The sequence below is a fragment of the Bufo bufo genome, chromosome 9, assembly GCF_905171765.1.
Source record: "Bufo bufo chromosome 9, aBufBuf1.1, whole genome shotgun sequence".
NCBI classification, from domain to species: Eukaryota; Metazoa; Chordata; class Amphibia; order Anura; family Bufonidae; genus Bufo; species Bufo bufo.
The window spans coordinates 103,180,665-103,195,203 of NC_053397.1; the positions used below are offsets into that span (position 1 = coordinate 103,180,665).

General features: G+C 42.1%; 1 protein-coding gene across 1 annotated transcript in view; it reads right to left on the reverse strand.

Annotated features, from left to right (window-relative positions):
- The window catches only part of CDC73 (cell division cycle 73), a 159,451-nt gene that overhangs the window by 17,344 nt on the left and 127,568 nt on the right, over positions 1-14,539 (reverse strand). The window contains exons 12-14 of the mRNA XM_040406873.1: positions 4,495-4,530; positions 4,327-4,414; positions 2,557-2,718 (exon numbers count right to left, since the gene is read on the reverse strand). Coding sequence (XP_040262807.1) covers positions 2,557-2,718; positions 4,327-4,414; positions 4,495-4,530 — 286 coding nt within the window. The remainder of the gene's footprint in view (positions 1-2,556; positions 2,719-4,326; positions 4,415-4,494; positions 4,531-14,539) is intronic.

Here is a 14,539-nt window from a genome sequence, read left to right on the forward strand (position 1 = left end):
AGGAGCAGAGTTCTGCAAGGCACCAGTTCTGAGCCACCATGCTTCCCATATCAAAGAAGCGCAAACAAATTTTTAACCTCTTCACGCCCAGCACCGTACATGTACAGCACTGGGCAGGTGTTTAAAGATGGCGCCCGTTCCTGCCCGCTGCAGACGCCATATCCACGGGTGGCCGCCTGCTTTTAGCAGACACCATATAACCCCTCAGATGCAGTAGTCAATTTTGACCACGGCATCTGATTGCGCGGAAACCAAAAGTGCGCACTTTCGGTTATGTTCCGGCTTGCCCGTGCGGCGATCGGAGGAGCCAGAGCGTGTATGCAGCAGCCTCTGTCTTTATGAATGACAGGAGGCTGCTGCATAGTATTTCCTATGGAGCCCTTGCCTGTAATAGGGCTCCATAGGAAAGCAGTGAAATTATCATAGATTCCAATGCAAGTGCATTGGAGTCTACAAGAATAGCAATCAGATGATTGCATGTTATAGTTCCCTATGGGAACTATAAAAAAGTGTAAAAAAATAAAATAATTCAAATCACCCCCCTTTTCCCAAAATAAAAATAAAAACTAAAAAAAATACACATCATGGGTGTTGTGATGTGAGAAAACGCCCATAGTATAATAATATATTCCCCATACGGCAAACAGCAAAGCAGAAAAAAGCGTCCAAATGGCTGATTTGTCGTTTTTGGACGCTTCATTTTCTACCAATTTTTTTTTTAATAAAAAAAGTGATCAAAAAGTCATACACAACCTAGAATGGTATCAATGAAAAGTTTAGATCGCCCCGCAAATAAAGAGCCCCCATAGAGCTCCGTACACGACAAAAAAGTTAGAGGGGTAAAAAACATTTTTTTTTTATCAAAATGCAAGAAAAACTATACATGTAAAAAGGTATTGCCGGATTCGTACTGACCTGTAGAATAAAAGTAACCAGTCAGTTTTATTGCACATCGTGGAGAAGACAAAAAAAAAAGAAAAAAAGTGAATTTTTTCTCGCTTCCCACTACATTATATGCAATAATGGTTGCGTTGGAAAGTACAACTTGTCCCGCAAAAAACAAGCCCTCATATGGCTATGTGAACAGACAAATAAAGTTATGGCTCTGGGAAGGCAAGGCAAAAAAAACTCCGGGCCTTAAAGGGTTAAATGGACCTCACAACCGTTGTCCATGTGTGGCCCATTTTAATTGTAGACCCAGTCACTTCAAAAGAGTGAGTCTTTTGGGAAAATAAGAGCTGGCTGATGCATGCTGTTATTTTCTCTCCAAGGACAATCGCATACGTGAAATGGCCCACTGACTATAAAGGGTCAACAATCAGTCTGGGTGCAATCTGTTCTACACTTTAAAAGCACCCAAAAGGGACCACCACCTGGCTGAACGAGCCCCAAGGAGAACCGTGGGCGGTGGAAGACTGCATGTTAGAGCAAGAGGAAAGGCGTTTGTCAGGAGATAAAAGATATGCATTCTCCAACTGCTCCACATATGGGACAACCATGTGCCTTATCAGCCCACTTGTTAACTGCATGACTCAAATGTTACTGACACTATATAGTGGTCCCTCAGGTTACTATACCGATTGGTTCTAGGACAACCTCTGTACGTCGAAACCAATGTAACCTGATTAAATATATGGAAACCTAGTAATTTGTTCCAAAGCCCAAAATGTCATCCTGAGATGAAAGAAAATTAAGATTTATGACAAATTAACAGTTAACTACAATGGATAAAGCCAGTTCTTACATACAACAGTATGGAATAGATGCTGGAAGTTTGTGCGGAAGCTTCTTCAGGGCCCTGTACAGGACACCGTATACCAGAAGAATAAAATAGAGCCGCCTTTAACATCCAAAGGAGCAGCTCATTCTGGTACAGGCAGGGGGCAGTACAGGTTATATAGTACCGCACTGTACTGTAACAGAGATACTACACAACCATTACAGGTGTTTTTCCAGTGATATGGCTTTGATGGTTTGGAGTCTACTTTCACAGATTGAGTAGGTGACGAGGTGTGAGTTCATAGTGAAGTAGTGAAGTCCTTCCTGAAAAAAGCAAAGGCTAGGCTGTATTGCAACTGACAGTACAGCTACCACGATGCTCAAAATTAGAATTTTGACTGAGCTGACATAGCATAATCAGGCCGAGGGAGTGGTTCATCAGGAGCATGTTGGCAGACAGCCACTAGCAGGTGGCAGCATGGCCCCCAAGCACTAGCGTGCCAAGCCAGCAAAGACCATATATGTCAGAATTCTATCTTCTATCTTGAAGGACCACTGTAATGACACTCTTAGGAGTTGAATGTCTCTAGCGCTGCCAACATGTTTACCCACAAACACATTTTTATGCATTTATTAATAAAACATTACGCTAGGATGCGGTGTTGAATTTTAGTAATACGTTTAAATATGGTTATGAGGTATTTTTGTAGTTTATAACTCAGGTGGTAGTAAAGTAAAAAGTGTGAACATTGTCAAAGCAGTGAAAGTGCTAAAAGACCCTTCCCAAGAAAAATCCCCTTTGTGAAGGGTAAATGTAGCAGAATGGGGCCAACCTACCAGTCCTGCGGCAGCAGCTTCAGTGGCTGATCTATCACCCTGTAGGGTACAGTTACACTTATACTTGTACCACCAGGCTGCATTTGGTCCTTTCTTCTCTGAATTAGAACCTCATTTTCTCTCTGACAGCCCTGCTTCTTCTTTTCGTCTGATGAAACAAACCTTTTTAAATAAAATACAAGTGTTTAATATAAATGGCAGTGTCTGCAGGAGATCCATAGAAGAATATGGTACATGAAATGACAAGTCACTAAATCTGGTGCTGCACATCGCTAAATACATCTGGCACAGCTTAGACATGTAACACTTTCCGTTCCATCTAACTGCTCGGGGGAAGTCTGCATGAATTTTTGGCACCAATAATGTTTTATGCCTTCAATAAAGTTGACACATAGTACAGCATTTTGTCAACAACCTCCAGCACTCCAGGTGTGGTGGAACTACACCTCCAGCATGCCCACATCCATAGAAGTGAATAAAGTATGCTGGGAGTTGTAGTTTCACCACATCTGGATTGCCTAAGGCTGCTGACCCCTGTTCTAGACACTGGAGGTCATGTTCTTCTGGTCTACATCTTATTGCATAGAAAAAAAGTTGCATATTTCTTACATGTGCCATTTAGCAACAAAATATGAGACAGTTTTTTCTGATGCCCTTGCCACTTTTTCAAATAGCGGGCAGGAGGCGGTAGGCTGTAGAGAGGAGCGCTGTGTATGGCGCATTTAACAATGTGTGCAAGGAAACTGGTCCACGTTACACCAGAAATCTACTCCAGCTTCAGTTCTAGAGCAAGGACAGCAGAAAACGTCATGCAAGTGGCCTATAGTAGAGGAGTCCGTCTGTTCAAAACTATTCTATTCAATAAGTGGACCCCAAAATCCAACCTATAAAAAAAAACAAACACATTTGATGCCAATAACTTGCCACTGGGACCAAAAATCTAAATCTATTAGATTTTATTGAGGATATTGGGCCAATGGAACCTCAGTCTGACGCAGCTTGTATGGGTCCTAAATCACAGTTTGCACTATAGCCTACAGCTGCAGTCACTCTTCAGTCTTCAGTGCGGATATCTTAAAAGACAACTAAAGTAAAGTACGTACAAAGCTCTTTATATTTAATACAGATGGTATCTATAGGTGGCCTGTAAAAATGTGAAAAAAAGGTCACCTTAATCTAGAAATTAGCATCTATATCCAATCAGCAGGGGTCAGACACCATGCTGACCAGCTGTTTGAGTAACTCCAGCACTGGAACTACACGGCTCCATCCATTGTGTAGTAACAGTAGCGCTGCTCCCACTGCAATGAATGGGATCAGTGCTGCAGTTACAAGCACCATCCACTGCACAAAGGACAGAGCTGTGTAGTTTCAGCCCTCAAGGGACCCCGATGATCTGATGACAGCCTACCCCAAGAATAGGCCATCAACATTAATATCCTGGGATACCCCTATAATACAATTTTGAGCTTTTTTGTTATGTAATTGTGCATTGATGATTTGTAAAAGGGTTTCCTTTATAAGACCAAATATCCTGACGTCACACTTTAAATACATAATGCACTGACACATCTGTCATGTCTGGAGAATACGGTTTTTCAGAAGACTCGGACACGGTAGAGAAGTGCCCAAGTGCCCAGAGCCTTAGAAGTGAAGATGGAAAGATCACACGGCAGTAACTAGAACGCTACTACTCCGTTTTTACTTTATAGATATCTATCAAACTGATTAATGGAACTAACTACATCATTTTCAGGAAGAATTACTTACTTCAGATCCTGCAAGAGATCTTTTGAATTTAGCATGGTTATTAGAGAGGTGGTAGCCGCTGGAATAATAATAATGGGTGTTCTTGAACCTGCACAACGGTGGAAAAATTAATTCGGACGTGATCATTTAGTTGCAGTAATAAAGGTCTACAAATGTGCTTCTTCCTACCTTTCTTTTGGTTGGGTGGTGGTCTGGCTTGTGATACTAGATGGGGGCAGGGAGAAAAGAATTTGGTTATTTTTTACACAACAAACAAACAAACAAACAAACATAAAGGGTATTATCCCCTTCAAACGACAGTTTGTATAAAATGCTGGAGCCCCATTTTTCTAATCTGACATGTCACTTTATGTGGTAATAACTTTGGAACGCATTTACTTATCCAAGCCGTTCCAAGACTGTTTTCTCGTGACACATTGTACTTCATGTTAGTGGTGAATTTGAGTTGGGTGTGTTTTACCTTTATGCATAAAAAAAAAAATCCAAAATTTGCAGAAAATCTGCTTTAAAAAAAAGCTATTTTCAAAATTAGAATGTCTCTGCTTTTAAGACCGTGATACTTCATGAAAAAGTTATTACTTTACATTCCCCATATGACTACTTTATGTTGGCATCATTTTGTAAATGTCATTTTATTTTTTTAGGAAATTAGAAGGCTTAGAAGTCTCTAAGCAAATTTTAAGAAAATTTCCAAAACCCACTTTTTTGAGGACCAGTTTAGTTATGGAATCACTTTGTGGGACTTGCATAGTAAAAACCAACCCATTTTAGAAACTACACCCCTCAAGTTTTTCAAAACTGATTTTACAAACTTTATTAACCCTTTAGGTTTTCCACAAGAATTAAAGCAAATTGGAGGGAAAATCTTTTGTTCAGATTTTCAATTTATATCCAATTTTCCTGTAACACAGCAAGAGTTATCTGCCAAAGAAACTACAATATTTATTACCCTGATTCTGCAGTTACAGAAACCCCCCCATATGTGGTTGTAAACTGCTTTATGGGCACACGGCAGGGTGCAGAGGGAAAGGAGCGCCATATGGTTAACGGAGGGCAGATTTAGCTGGAATGGTTTTCAGGTGCCATGTCACATTTGACACTCCTCAAGAATAAATCTAGGGGCGAATGCTTTGACCCAACAAGCGTTTCATAGAATTTAGAAACACATGGCTGCAAAAATGAAAATTATTCTTTTATTTCCAACATGAAGTTGCTTTAACCCCAATTTTCCATTTTCACAAGGAGTAACAGGAGAAAATGCACCCCACAATTTGTTATGCATTTTTTTCTGAATACGGCAACCCCATATATGTGGTCGTAAACCGCTGTTTGGGGGCAAGGCAGCATTCAGAAGGTAAGAACATGTAATTTGCTGATATTAGTGTAGGGCCCATAACATTTTTATTTTTTCACCAATATAGCTGTATGTGGGATTGTTTTTTGCAGGATGGGCTGTAGTTTTTATTGGTATCTTTTTTTTTTACATGTGTCTTTTTGATCACTTTTACCATTTTTTGTGGAGGTGAAGTGGGCAAAAATGACAATTCTGTCTTTTATGGCGTTCCTCTTGTGGTAAATATTATATGATGATCTTATTTTGTGGGTTCATACAGTTGTGTCAATACCAAATTTATATAGTTTTTTTATGTTTTACTACTTTTTCAGCATAAAATCCCTTTTATGTTAAAAATAAATGATATTTTTCACCAATATAGCTGTATGGGGGGGGGGGGGGTTGTTTTTTTGCTGGACGGGTTTTTATTGGTATCATTTTGTGGTACATATGTCTTTTTGATCACTTGTTATTTATTTTTTGTGCCGCTGAGGTGACAAAAACAGCAATTCCGGTAGTGTTTTTTACAGCGTTCACCGGGTGGGATTAGTAACATGATACTTTTATAGATCAGGTAGTTATGAACGCGGCAATAGCAATCATGTGTAGTTTTTTTATTTTGTCATGACTTCTAAATGAACGAATGAGAAAAGATATTTTTTTTTTATTAAGACCCATTTGGATCTTGAAGATCCAGTAGGCCTGATGCATATACAGTGCATTGCATCTATTGCAATGCACTGTGTAGTCAGTGCTACATTTACACTAAAGTTGATCAGACCCTGCCGCTAGTGTAACATAGTACATAAGGCCGAAAAAAGACATTTGTCCATCCAGTTCGGCCTGTCATCCTCCAAGTTGATTCAGAGGAAGGTAAAAAAAAAAACTGAGGTAGAAGCCAATTTTCCCCACTTTAGGGGAATAAAAAATTCCTTCCCGACTCCAATCAGGGAATCAGAATAACTCCCTGGATCAACGACCCCTCTCTAGTAGCTATAGCCTGTAATATTATTACGCTCCAGAAATACATCCAGGCCCCTCTTGAATTCCTTTATTGTACTCGAATGTAGTATCCTCTTCGGTGGACCTCTATCTGTCCATACCTTATTATGTGCCTCCTTGTTATCTGTAAGGGGCCTTATTTATCAGAGACCCATTGAACTATGCTATTTAGCACTCTATCCCTCTTCCCCCCTCTCTAGTGTGTTCCTCCACTCTGCTTTACCATTTTTTGCGGCGGTAGCTGTTTTAATTCAGCTCTATCACTCATTTGGTCCTCTGGGTACGCCTACCCTGGACTTGACACGCCTCCACCCCCCGCACATCGCTCAGGAGGTATGCTAGTCGATTGCGACGCTTGCGTTCCATTCACCGGCCTGCATGCGTTCCACTGACCGGATATCCGGCCGGCGTCTACCCGGAAGTACGCATCTCTGCATGCGTTCCACTTTGGAACGCATGCACGTGTTCAGCCGCCGCACTAGCTAGGTAGCTTACTGAGACCAGGTGCGAGTAACGCCCTGGTAATCTTAGGGAGGGGCATATAAAGTAACCGTGCTACCCCTGCTGGATGGCTCCTTGATGTAAGTACTAATCTTCTGCATGTTCTCCACTACAGTAATTTGGCCCACAGGAAGGTTCATTAGGCTTTTTTATTCACACTCTAGGTTCTAAATGGCATCCACCCAGTGTGATTACACTGGAATTTTGGCACTGTTAAATTGCCAGCCATTCATCCCCTAATTAAGGTAACCTTCATTAATGGCCATATTATGCACATGCACTGCACAATATGTCTACATATACATATATATATATATATATATATATATATATATGTGTCTCCCCTTTCTCTACAGGGGCCGGTGCACTCTGCGTGTCCATCACATACTGCTCAACAGACCGTATGTACTCTGCCATCCGGCGTCTATCCATTCATGTATCTAGTTACCTTCATCTTAAGGTTGGGTCTGATTCTAAAATTGCATAACGCATTGGTGCCCAATTGGGCCTGTCTGACTTTTCCCCAACTGGGCTTGTCTGACCTTTATACTTGTTTTACCTTCAGGTATTTGAATATCATCGTATACTCACCCTCTATCACCCCCTGATGATCCCACTTTGTGAGTGTTCTCGTTGTGCGTTTTTGTGTTTCGTATGTGTTTTTATCTGTCTTGGTGCACCCTGTACCTCCTGGCACCTTGTCACGAGGGCTGTATACAGCGGGCACCTTTTCCCTATTTTTTGTGTGATTGATAGTTATCCCACGGTAGACCACTCCCACACCAAGCTTTTCACCTCCTGTCAGGGCCAGACAGGAGTTTAGGCCAGGTTCGAGGACAGGGAGTCCCCACCACCAGGGGTCGTCCCTGGGCGGAGGTCTTAGACTAGGGTAGCAGTATAGGGACACCTTCCCCACCCATTGGCCAGACCTACTTAGCCTAGTATGGTTCTACCTGGGTAACTATTTAGTTTAGTTCGTCATTCCTCTTATAAACATTATTTATCTACTTCAAAGGGTTTTCCTGTTGCAGGATTTACCTTATTAATTATTTACCCTTATTTATCCATTAATATCATCCTTGCTGGACTTGTTACCTTTATTGTACTCACCATCACCACCTCCTCAGGCAGAGAGTTCCATAGTCTCACTGCTCTTACCGTACAGAATCCTCTTCTATGTTTGGGTACAAACCTTCTTTCCTCCAAACGCAGAGGATGTCCCCTCGTCACAGTCACAGTCCAGGGGATAAATAGATGATGGGATAGATCTCTCTACTGACCCCTGATATATTTATACATAGTAATTAGATCTCCCCTCAGTCTTTTTTCTAAAGTGAATAACCCTAATTTTGATAATCTTTCAGGGTACTGTAGTTGCCCCATTCCAATTATTACTTTAGTTGCCCTCCTCTGGACCCTCTCCAGCTCTGCCATGTCTGCCTTGTTTACAGGAGCCCAGAACTGTACACAGTACTCCATGTCTGGTCTGACTAGCGATTTGTAAAGTGGTAGGACTATGTTCTTACCACGGGCATCTATGCCCCTTCTGATGCAACCCATTATCTTATTGGCCTTGGCAGCAGCTGCCTGACACTGGTTTTTGCAGCTTAGTTTGCTGTTTATTAAAATTCCTAGATCCTTTTTCATGTCAGTGTTACCAAGTGTTTTACCATTTAGTATGTACGGGTGACTTGCATTATTCCTTCCCATGTGCATAACTTTACATTTATCAGTGTTAAACCTCATCTGCCACTTATCTGCCCAAGCCTCCAATCTATCCAGATCCCTCTGTAGTAGTATATTGTCCTCTTCAGTGTTAATTACTTTACACAGTTTAGTGTCATCTGTGAAAATTGATACTTTACTATGCAAGCCTTCTACAAGATCATTAATAAATATATTGAAGAGAATAGGGCCCAATACTGACCCCTGAGGTACTCCACTAGTGACAGTGACCCAATCTGAGTGTGTACCGTTAATAACCACCCTCTGTTTTCTATCATTGAGCCAGTTACTTAACCACATACAGACGTTTTCTCCCAGTCCGAGCATTCTCATTTTATATACCAACCTTTTATGTGGTACAGTGTCAGATATACGACATCCATTGATTCGCTGCTGTCAAGTCTAGAACTTACCCCCTCATAGAAACTGATTAAATTAGTTTGGCATGACCGATCTCTCACGAAGCCCTGCTGATATGGCGTTATTTGCTTATTTCCGTTGAGATGCTCTAAGATCGCATCTTTCAGAAAACCTTCAAACTGTTTGCCCACAACAGATGTTAAACTTACTGGCCTATAGTTTCCAGGCTCTGTTTTTGGACCCTTTTTAAATATTGGCACGACATTTGCCATGTGCCAATCCTGTGGGACATTCCCTGTCAGTATAGAGTCCGCAAATATCAGAAATAAGGGTCTGGCTATGACATTACTTAATTCCCTTAGGATACAGGGGTGATGCAATCCGGTCCTGGCGATTTGTCTATTTTAATCTTTTTAAGTCGCTGATGTACTTCTTCCTGGGTCAGACAGGACACTTAATGGGGAATTTTTATATTTTGCATGTCAACTGACAGTTTATTTTCCTCAGTGAATACATTGGAGAAAAAAATATTCAACAGCTTTGCTTTCTCCTAGTCGCTCTCTGCGACTCCCCCCTCATTACTCTTTAAAGGGCCGACACCTTCGGATTTATACTTTTTAAGTTACATTTATATAATTGAAGAACATTTTAGGGTTAGTTTTACTCTTTTGGAAATTAATCTCTCGGTCTCTAGTTTGGCCGCTTTTATTTGTTTTTTACATGTTCTATTTTTTTCCTTCTAGTTTTTCAGTGCTTCCGTGCCACCCTCCTGTTTTAGTGATTTATATGCTTTTGGTCATTTATTGCTTTCTTTACAGTTCTATTTATCCACATTGGTTTATTTTTGTTCCTTAACCTTTTATTCCCATACGGTATGTACCTCTCACATACCGTATGGGAAACTAGACTTAAACTAGTGATGTACTAATGTCAGCTGAACCTAACTAGCCTATTCCTACTTTTATCTATGCCCCTGTTAGGGTACTTTCACACTAGCGGTTTTCTTTTCTGGCACTGAGTTCCGTCATAGGGGCTCAATACCGGAAAAGAACTGATCAGTTTTATCCCCATGCATTCTGAATGGAGAGAAATCCGTTCAAGATGCATCAGGATGTCTTCAGTTCAGTCACTAAACGGCGGAAATACCGCAGCAAGCATGCTGCGGTATTACCTCCGTCCAAAATTCTGGATCAGTTGCCGGAAAGACGGATCCGGCATTAATTTACATTGAAATGTATTAGTGCCGGATCTGGTATTAAAAATACCACAATGCCGGATCCATCCTTCCGGTCTGCGCATGCTCAGACCAGTAAAAATGTGAAAAAAATATATAACAGATCCGTTTCTCTGGATGACATACGGAGAGACTAATCCGTTCTTGCAATGCATTTGTAAGACTGACCCGCATCCGGATCCATCTACAAATGCTGTACGTTTGCATGCACTCTGCCGCAAGTGTGAAAGTAAGCCTTACTCCAGATATATAACTTTTATAATATGCTAATTAGCCTCTAGGTGCAGGGTAGACAGGGCCGGAAGTAGGAGACCAACGCTGCCTGCCCCTGTCAATCTAGTGTAGTAGGGCGAGGCCAGAGGTGCTATTTGCTATTTCTTATGGAACTAGGGGACCCCTATTACCTAAAAGGGGTTTAAATGGAATCGGTCACCACGATTGTAGACCATTATCTGCAGTAATACAAGAGAAAGACGGCACATAAGGGGTTCGGATCACTCATTTTCCTACTGCCCCCCATTGCCCCACTGTCTGCAGAAGTACACAGTACACAGACGGCAGTGCTGACAGTGGGGTAACAGGGGGCAGTAGGAAACTAAAAAAATTGTGCCTGGACTCCTCATCTAGAGTACTATTCCTGTGTTTCTGCAGTTAATAGTCCAAAGTTGTGGTGACAGATTGCCTTAAAGGGAACCTGTCATGTGGATATTTGATTATAATCTAACTAATTATATACAATCATTAACTACTAAAAAGTACCTCAATGTATTCACTTACTGGTGTGACAGATGGTTATCTCATAATATACACACAAAGATGCCGCATGCAACATGCTAATGAGCTGATTTGAGTCCGGCGTGATGTCATTGAGTCCAGCGTATATTTAATTCAGAGCTATAGCCACTCCCCTGCCCACCTGCTGCTGATTCCTATGGAAACAAACTGTCACTCAGTAGCAGGTGGGCGGGGATAGTCAGGAGCTCATGAATATTCAGGACTCATCATTATCAGCTGGAGCTTTTCAATACAAGATGTTGGCAGATTGACTGGGTCAATTAAAGAAAGTGACCCAGCATTGTGCTGAGAGAATCAATCACTTATTTATGTTGCCCTTCGTTAGGACACCATAAAACTGGTGACAGGTTCCCTTTAAGGACAGGGCTACACTGCGACATGCGTCACATGACTTATTCTAGTAGAAAAGTCGCACATTTTTTAATGATAGTCAAAAGGTGTCGCACTGCGACTGCAACACAGTTGCAAAAAATCCATCTATAATCGGATTTTTGTGCAACTGTCGCGTCACAGCATGTCGCAGTGCAACACAATTGACTATAAATACAAAAATGTTCCACTAGTCACAGTAGGTGATTGTCAGAGTTTACCCATTCTTTCCTTGTACTATGTTCTCTGCACAGGTCACACAGCATGCCTAGAAAACTCTCCCATAGAAGTCAATGAGGTCCCCTCCTGACCATTGTGTCTATGGACCATGGGGCTGCTGTAAAGCAATTTTCTTAAGGGTTTCGCAAAACAAGGTGTGTGGGGGGTATCTGGTTTTAGGGCTCTTTCACACTTGCGTTCTTGTCTTCCGGCATAGAGTTCCGTCGTCGGGGCTCTATGCCGGAAGAATCCTGATCAGGATTATCCCCATGCATTCTGAATGGAGAGAAATCCGTTCAGGATGCATCAGGATGTCTTCAGTTCCGGAACGGAACGTTTTTTGGCCGGAGAAAATACCGCAGCATGCTGCGCTTTTTGCTCCGGCCAAAAATCCGGAACACTTGCCGCAAGGCCGGATCCGGAATTAATGCCCATTGAAAGGCATTGATCCGGATCCGGCCTTAAGCTAAACGTCGTTTCGGCGCATTGCCGGAGCCGACATTTAGCTTTTTCAGAGTGGTTACCATGGCTGCCGGGACGCTAAAGTCCTGGCAGCCATGGTAAAGTGTAGTGGGGAGCGGGGGAGCAGTATACTTACCGTCCGTGCGACTCCCGGGGCGCTCCAGAGTGACGTCAGGGCGCCCCAAGCGCATGGATCATGTGATCACATGGATCACGTCATCCATGCGCATGGGGCGCTCTGACGTCACTCTGGAGCGCCCCGGGAGCCGCACGGACGGTAAGTATACCGCTCCCCCGATCCCCGCTCCTACTATGGCAACCAGGACTTTAATAGCGTCCTGGGTGCCATAGTAACACTGAACGCATTTGGAAGACGGTTCAGTCTTCAAATGCTTTCAGTACACTTGCGTTTTTCCGGATCCGGCGTGTAATTCCGGCAAGTGGAGTACACGCCGGATCCGGACAACGCAAGTGTGAAAGAGGCCTTAAGCGGCAGATAACATTTTGGTGACAGATTTTCTTTACTAGCATTAGGCATTTTTCCCTATACGTCACAAAATTTATACTCCCATTGCTACAATGATACGCATTTGGCATCAGGTTAGAATATTTTGGGGGTTCTTGGGTGTATATCTTTTAGTCCATGGGGAGGGGCAGCTGGGAGCAGTCGTGATAAAAAAAATAAGGGTAGGATGACACAGAACGTGCTACTCTTTGGATGCTGCAGAGTACCACACGACTGGATGAGCCTGTATACTGTTAACCAATTAGAACCACAACATTTCTTCAATCTTCACCGTTGATGGCTGCGTGGTAACAAAAAACTGTGTGGCCATCAACAATGAACACAGCATTTAGCAATTCGTTAACAGGATGCAGCTGTGGCTCCTACTGCCAAATCCCAAACCCAGTATGGCCGCGTTGTGTGGTTGTACCCTAAAAGGGGAATTCTCTACAGGTATTGAGGGGTTAAGAATATTAAGAATTACACTTACCTGCTCCCACCACTTGGTTCTGACACGTGGTCCCAGGCTGTTTTCGCTGTTCTTCACATATAAACTTCCTACATGGTTGGGGTTATGTGTGCTGCAGCCAATGACTGGCCTTCTGCAATAGTGTCCCCAAGTGGCACATGACCCACTAGTAAAACTGCTTGGGGACAAGTCACAGCTGAGGTCAGTTATTGGCTGCAGAGGTGTGCAAGACCCTGTCCATGCAGGAATTTTCCATATGGGAAGCAGAAGTGCAGTAAAGACAGCCAATGACCCACAAAGTCAAAAATGAGTGAGGAAGCCGTTAAAAGGGTTGTCTCAATTCAGCAAATTGTGTTCAAGTAGACAAAATTACTAATGGATTGTGATTGTCCATATTGCTTCCTTTGATGGCTTGATTCATTTTTCCATTGCATTATACACTGCTCAATTCAAGGGGTTACGACCACCCTACAATCCAGCAGTGGTCACCGTGTTTGCACACTGTAGTAAAAAGGGCCGGCCTCTCTAGTGGCCGGGACTGTGGAGGTGTACATAAGCACACATCCACAGCAGCTCCCATCCTAGCCACCTTGTATCTGCACAACAGTGGTGGCCGTAACCCATGGCAGTGTATAATGTAATGAAAAAATTAATCAGGTGGCCATGGGAAGCAATATGGACAATCACAATACATTTGTAAGTGCCTTCTATTTACTTTGTCTACATGATAAATGCCATTAGTTGAAGTGACAACCCCTTTGAGTATAGTTCCTTTAACAGGTCCCACATGGTGTGGTGGGGGTTTAACCCCTTAAGTACACAGCCATTCTCCCCCCCCCCCCCCCATTTAAATGTTTTACTTCATTTTTTTACTTTTTTATTTTTCTGTTTTCACAGTAGTATAACGGCAGTTTTTTCTGCAGGACAAGTAGTACTTTCAAAACAGCATCATTTTATATTGCATGCAATGTAGTGAGATGCTTTTAAAAATTCTAAATGAGGTGGAATTGAAAAAAAAAAATAAAATAACACAATTCCAACAGTTTTATGGGCTTTGTTTTTATAGTGTTCCATATGATGTAGAACTGAAAGTTAACTTGATTCTGTAATTCAGTAGAATTACAGTAATCCATTTTTATAGTTTTTTGCGCTTTAATTAAATCAAACCTTGACTTGGTAGTAAGATTTCATTCCAATCCACAGCATGGTGAGTCTTACAGTATGCTACAACCTGTAATC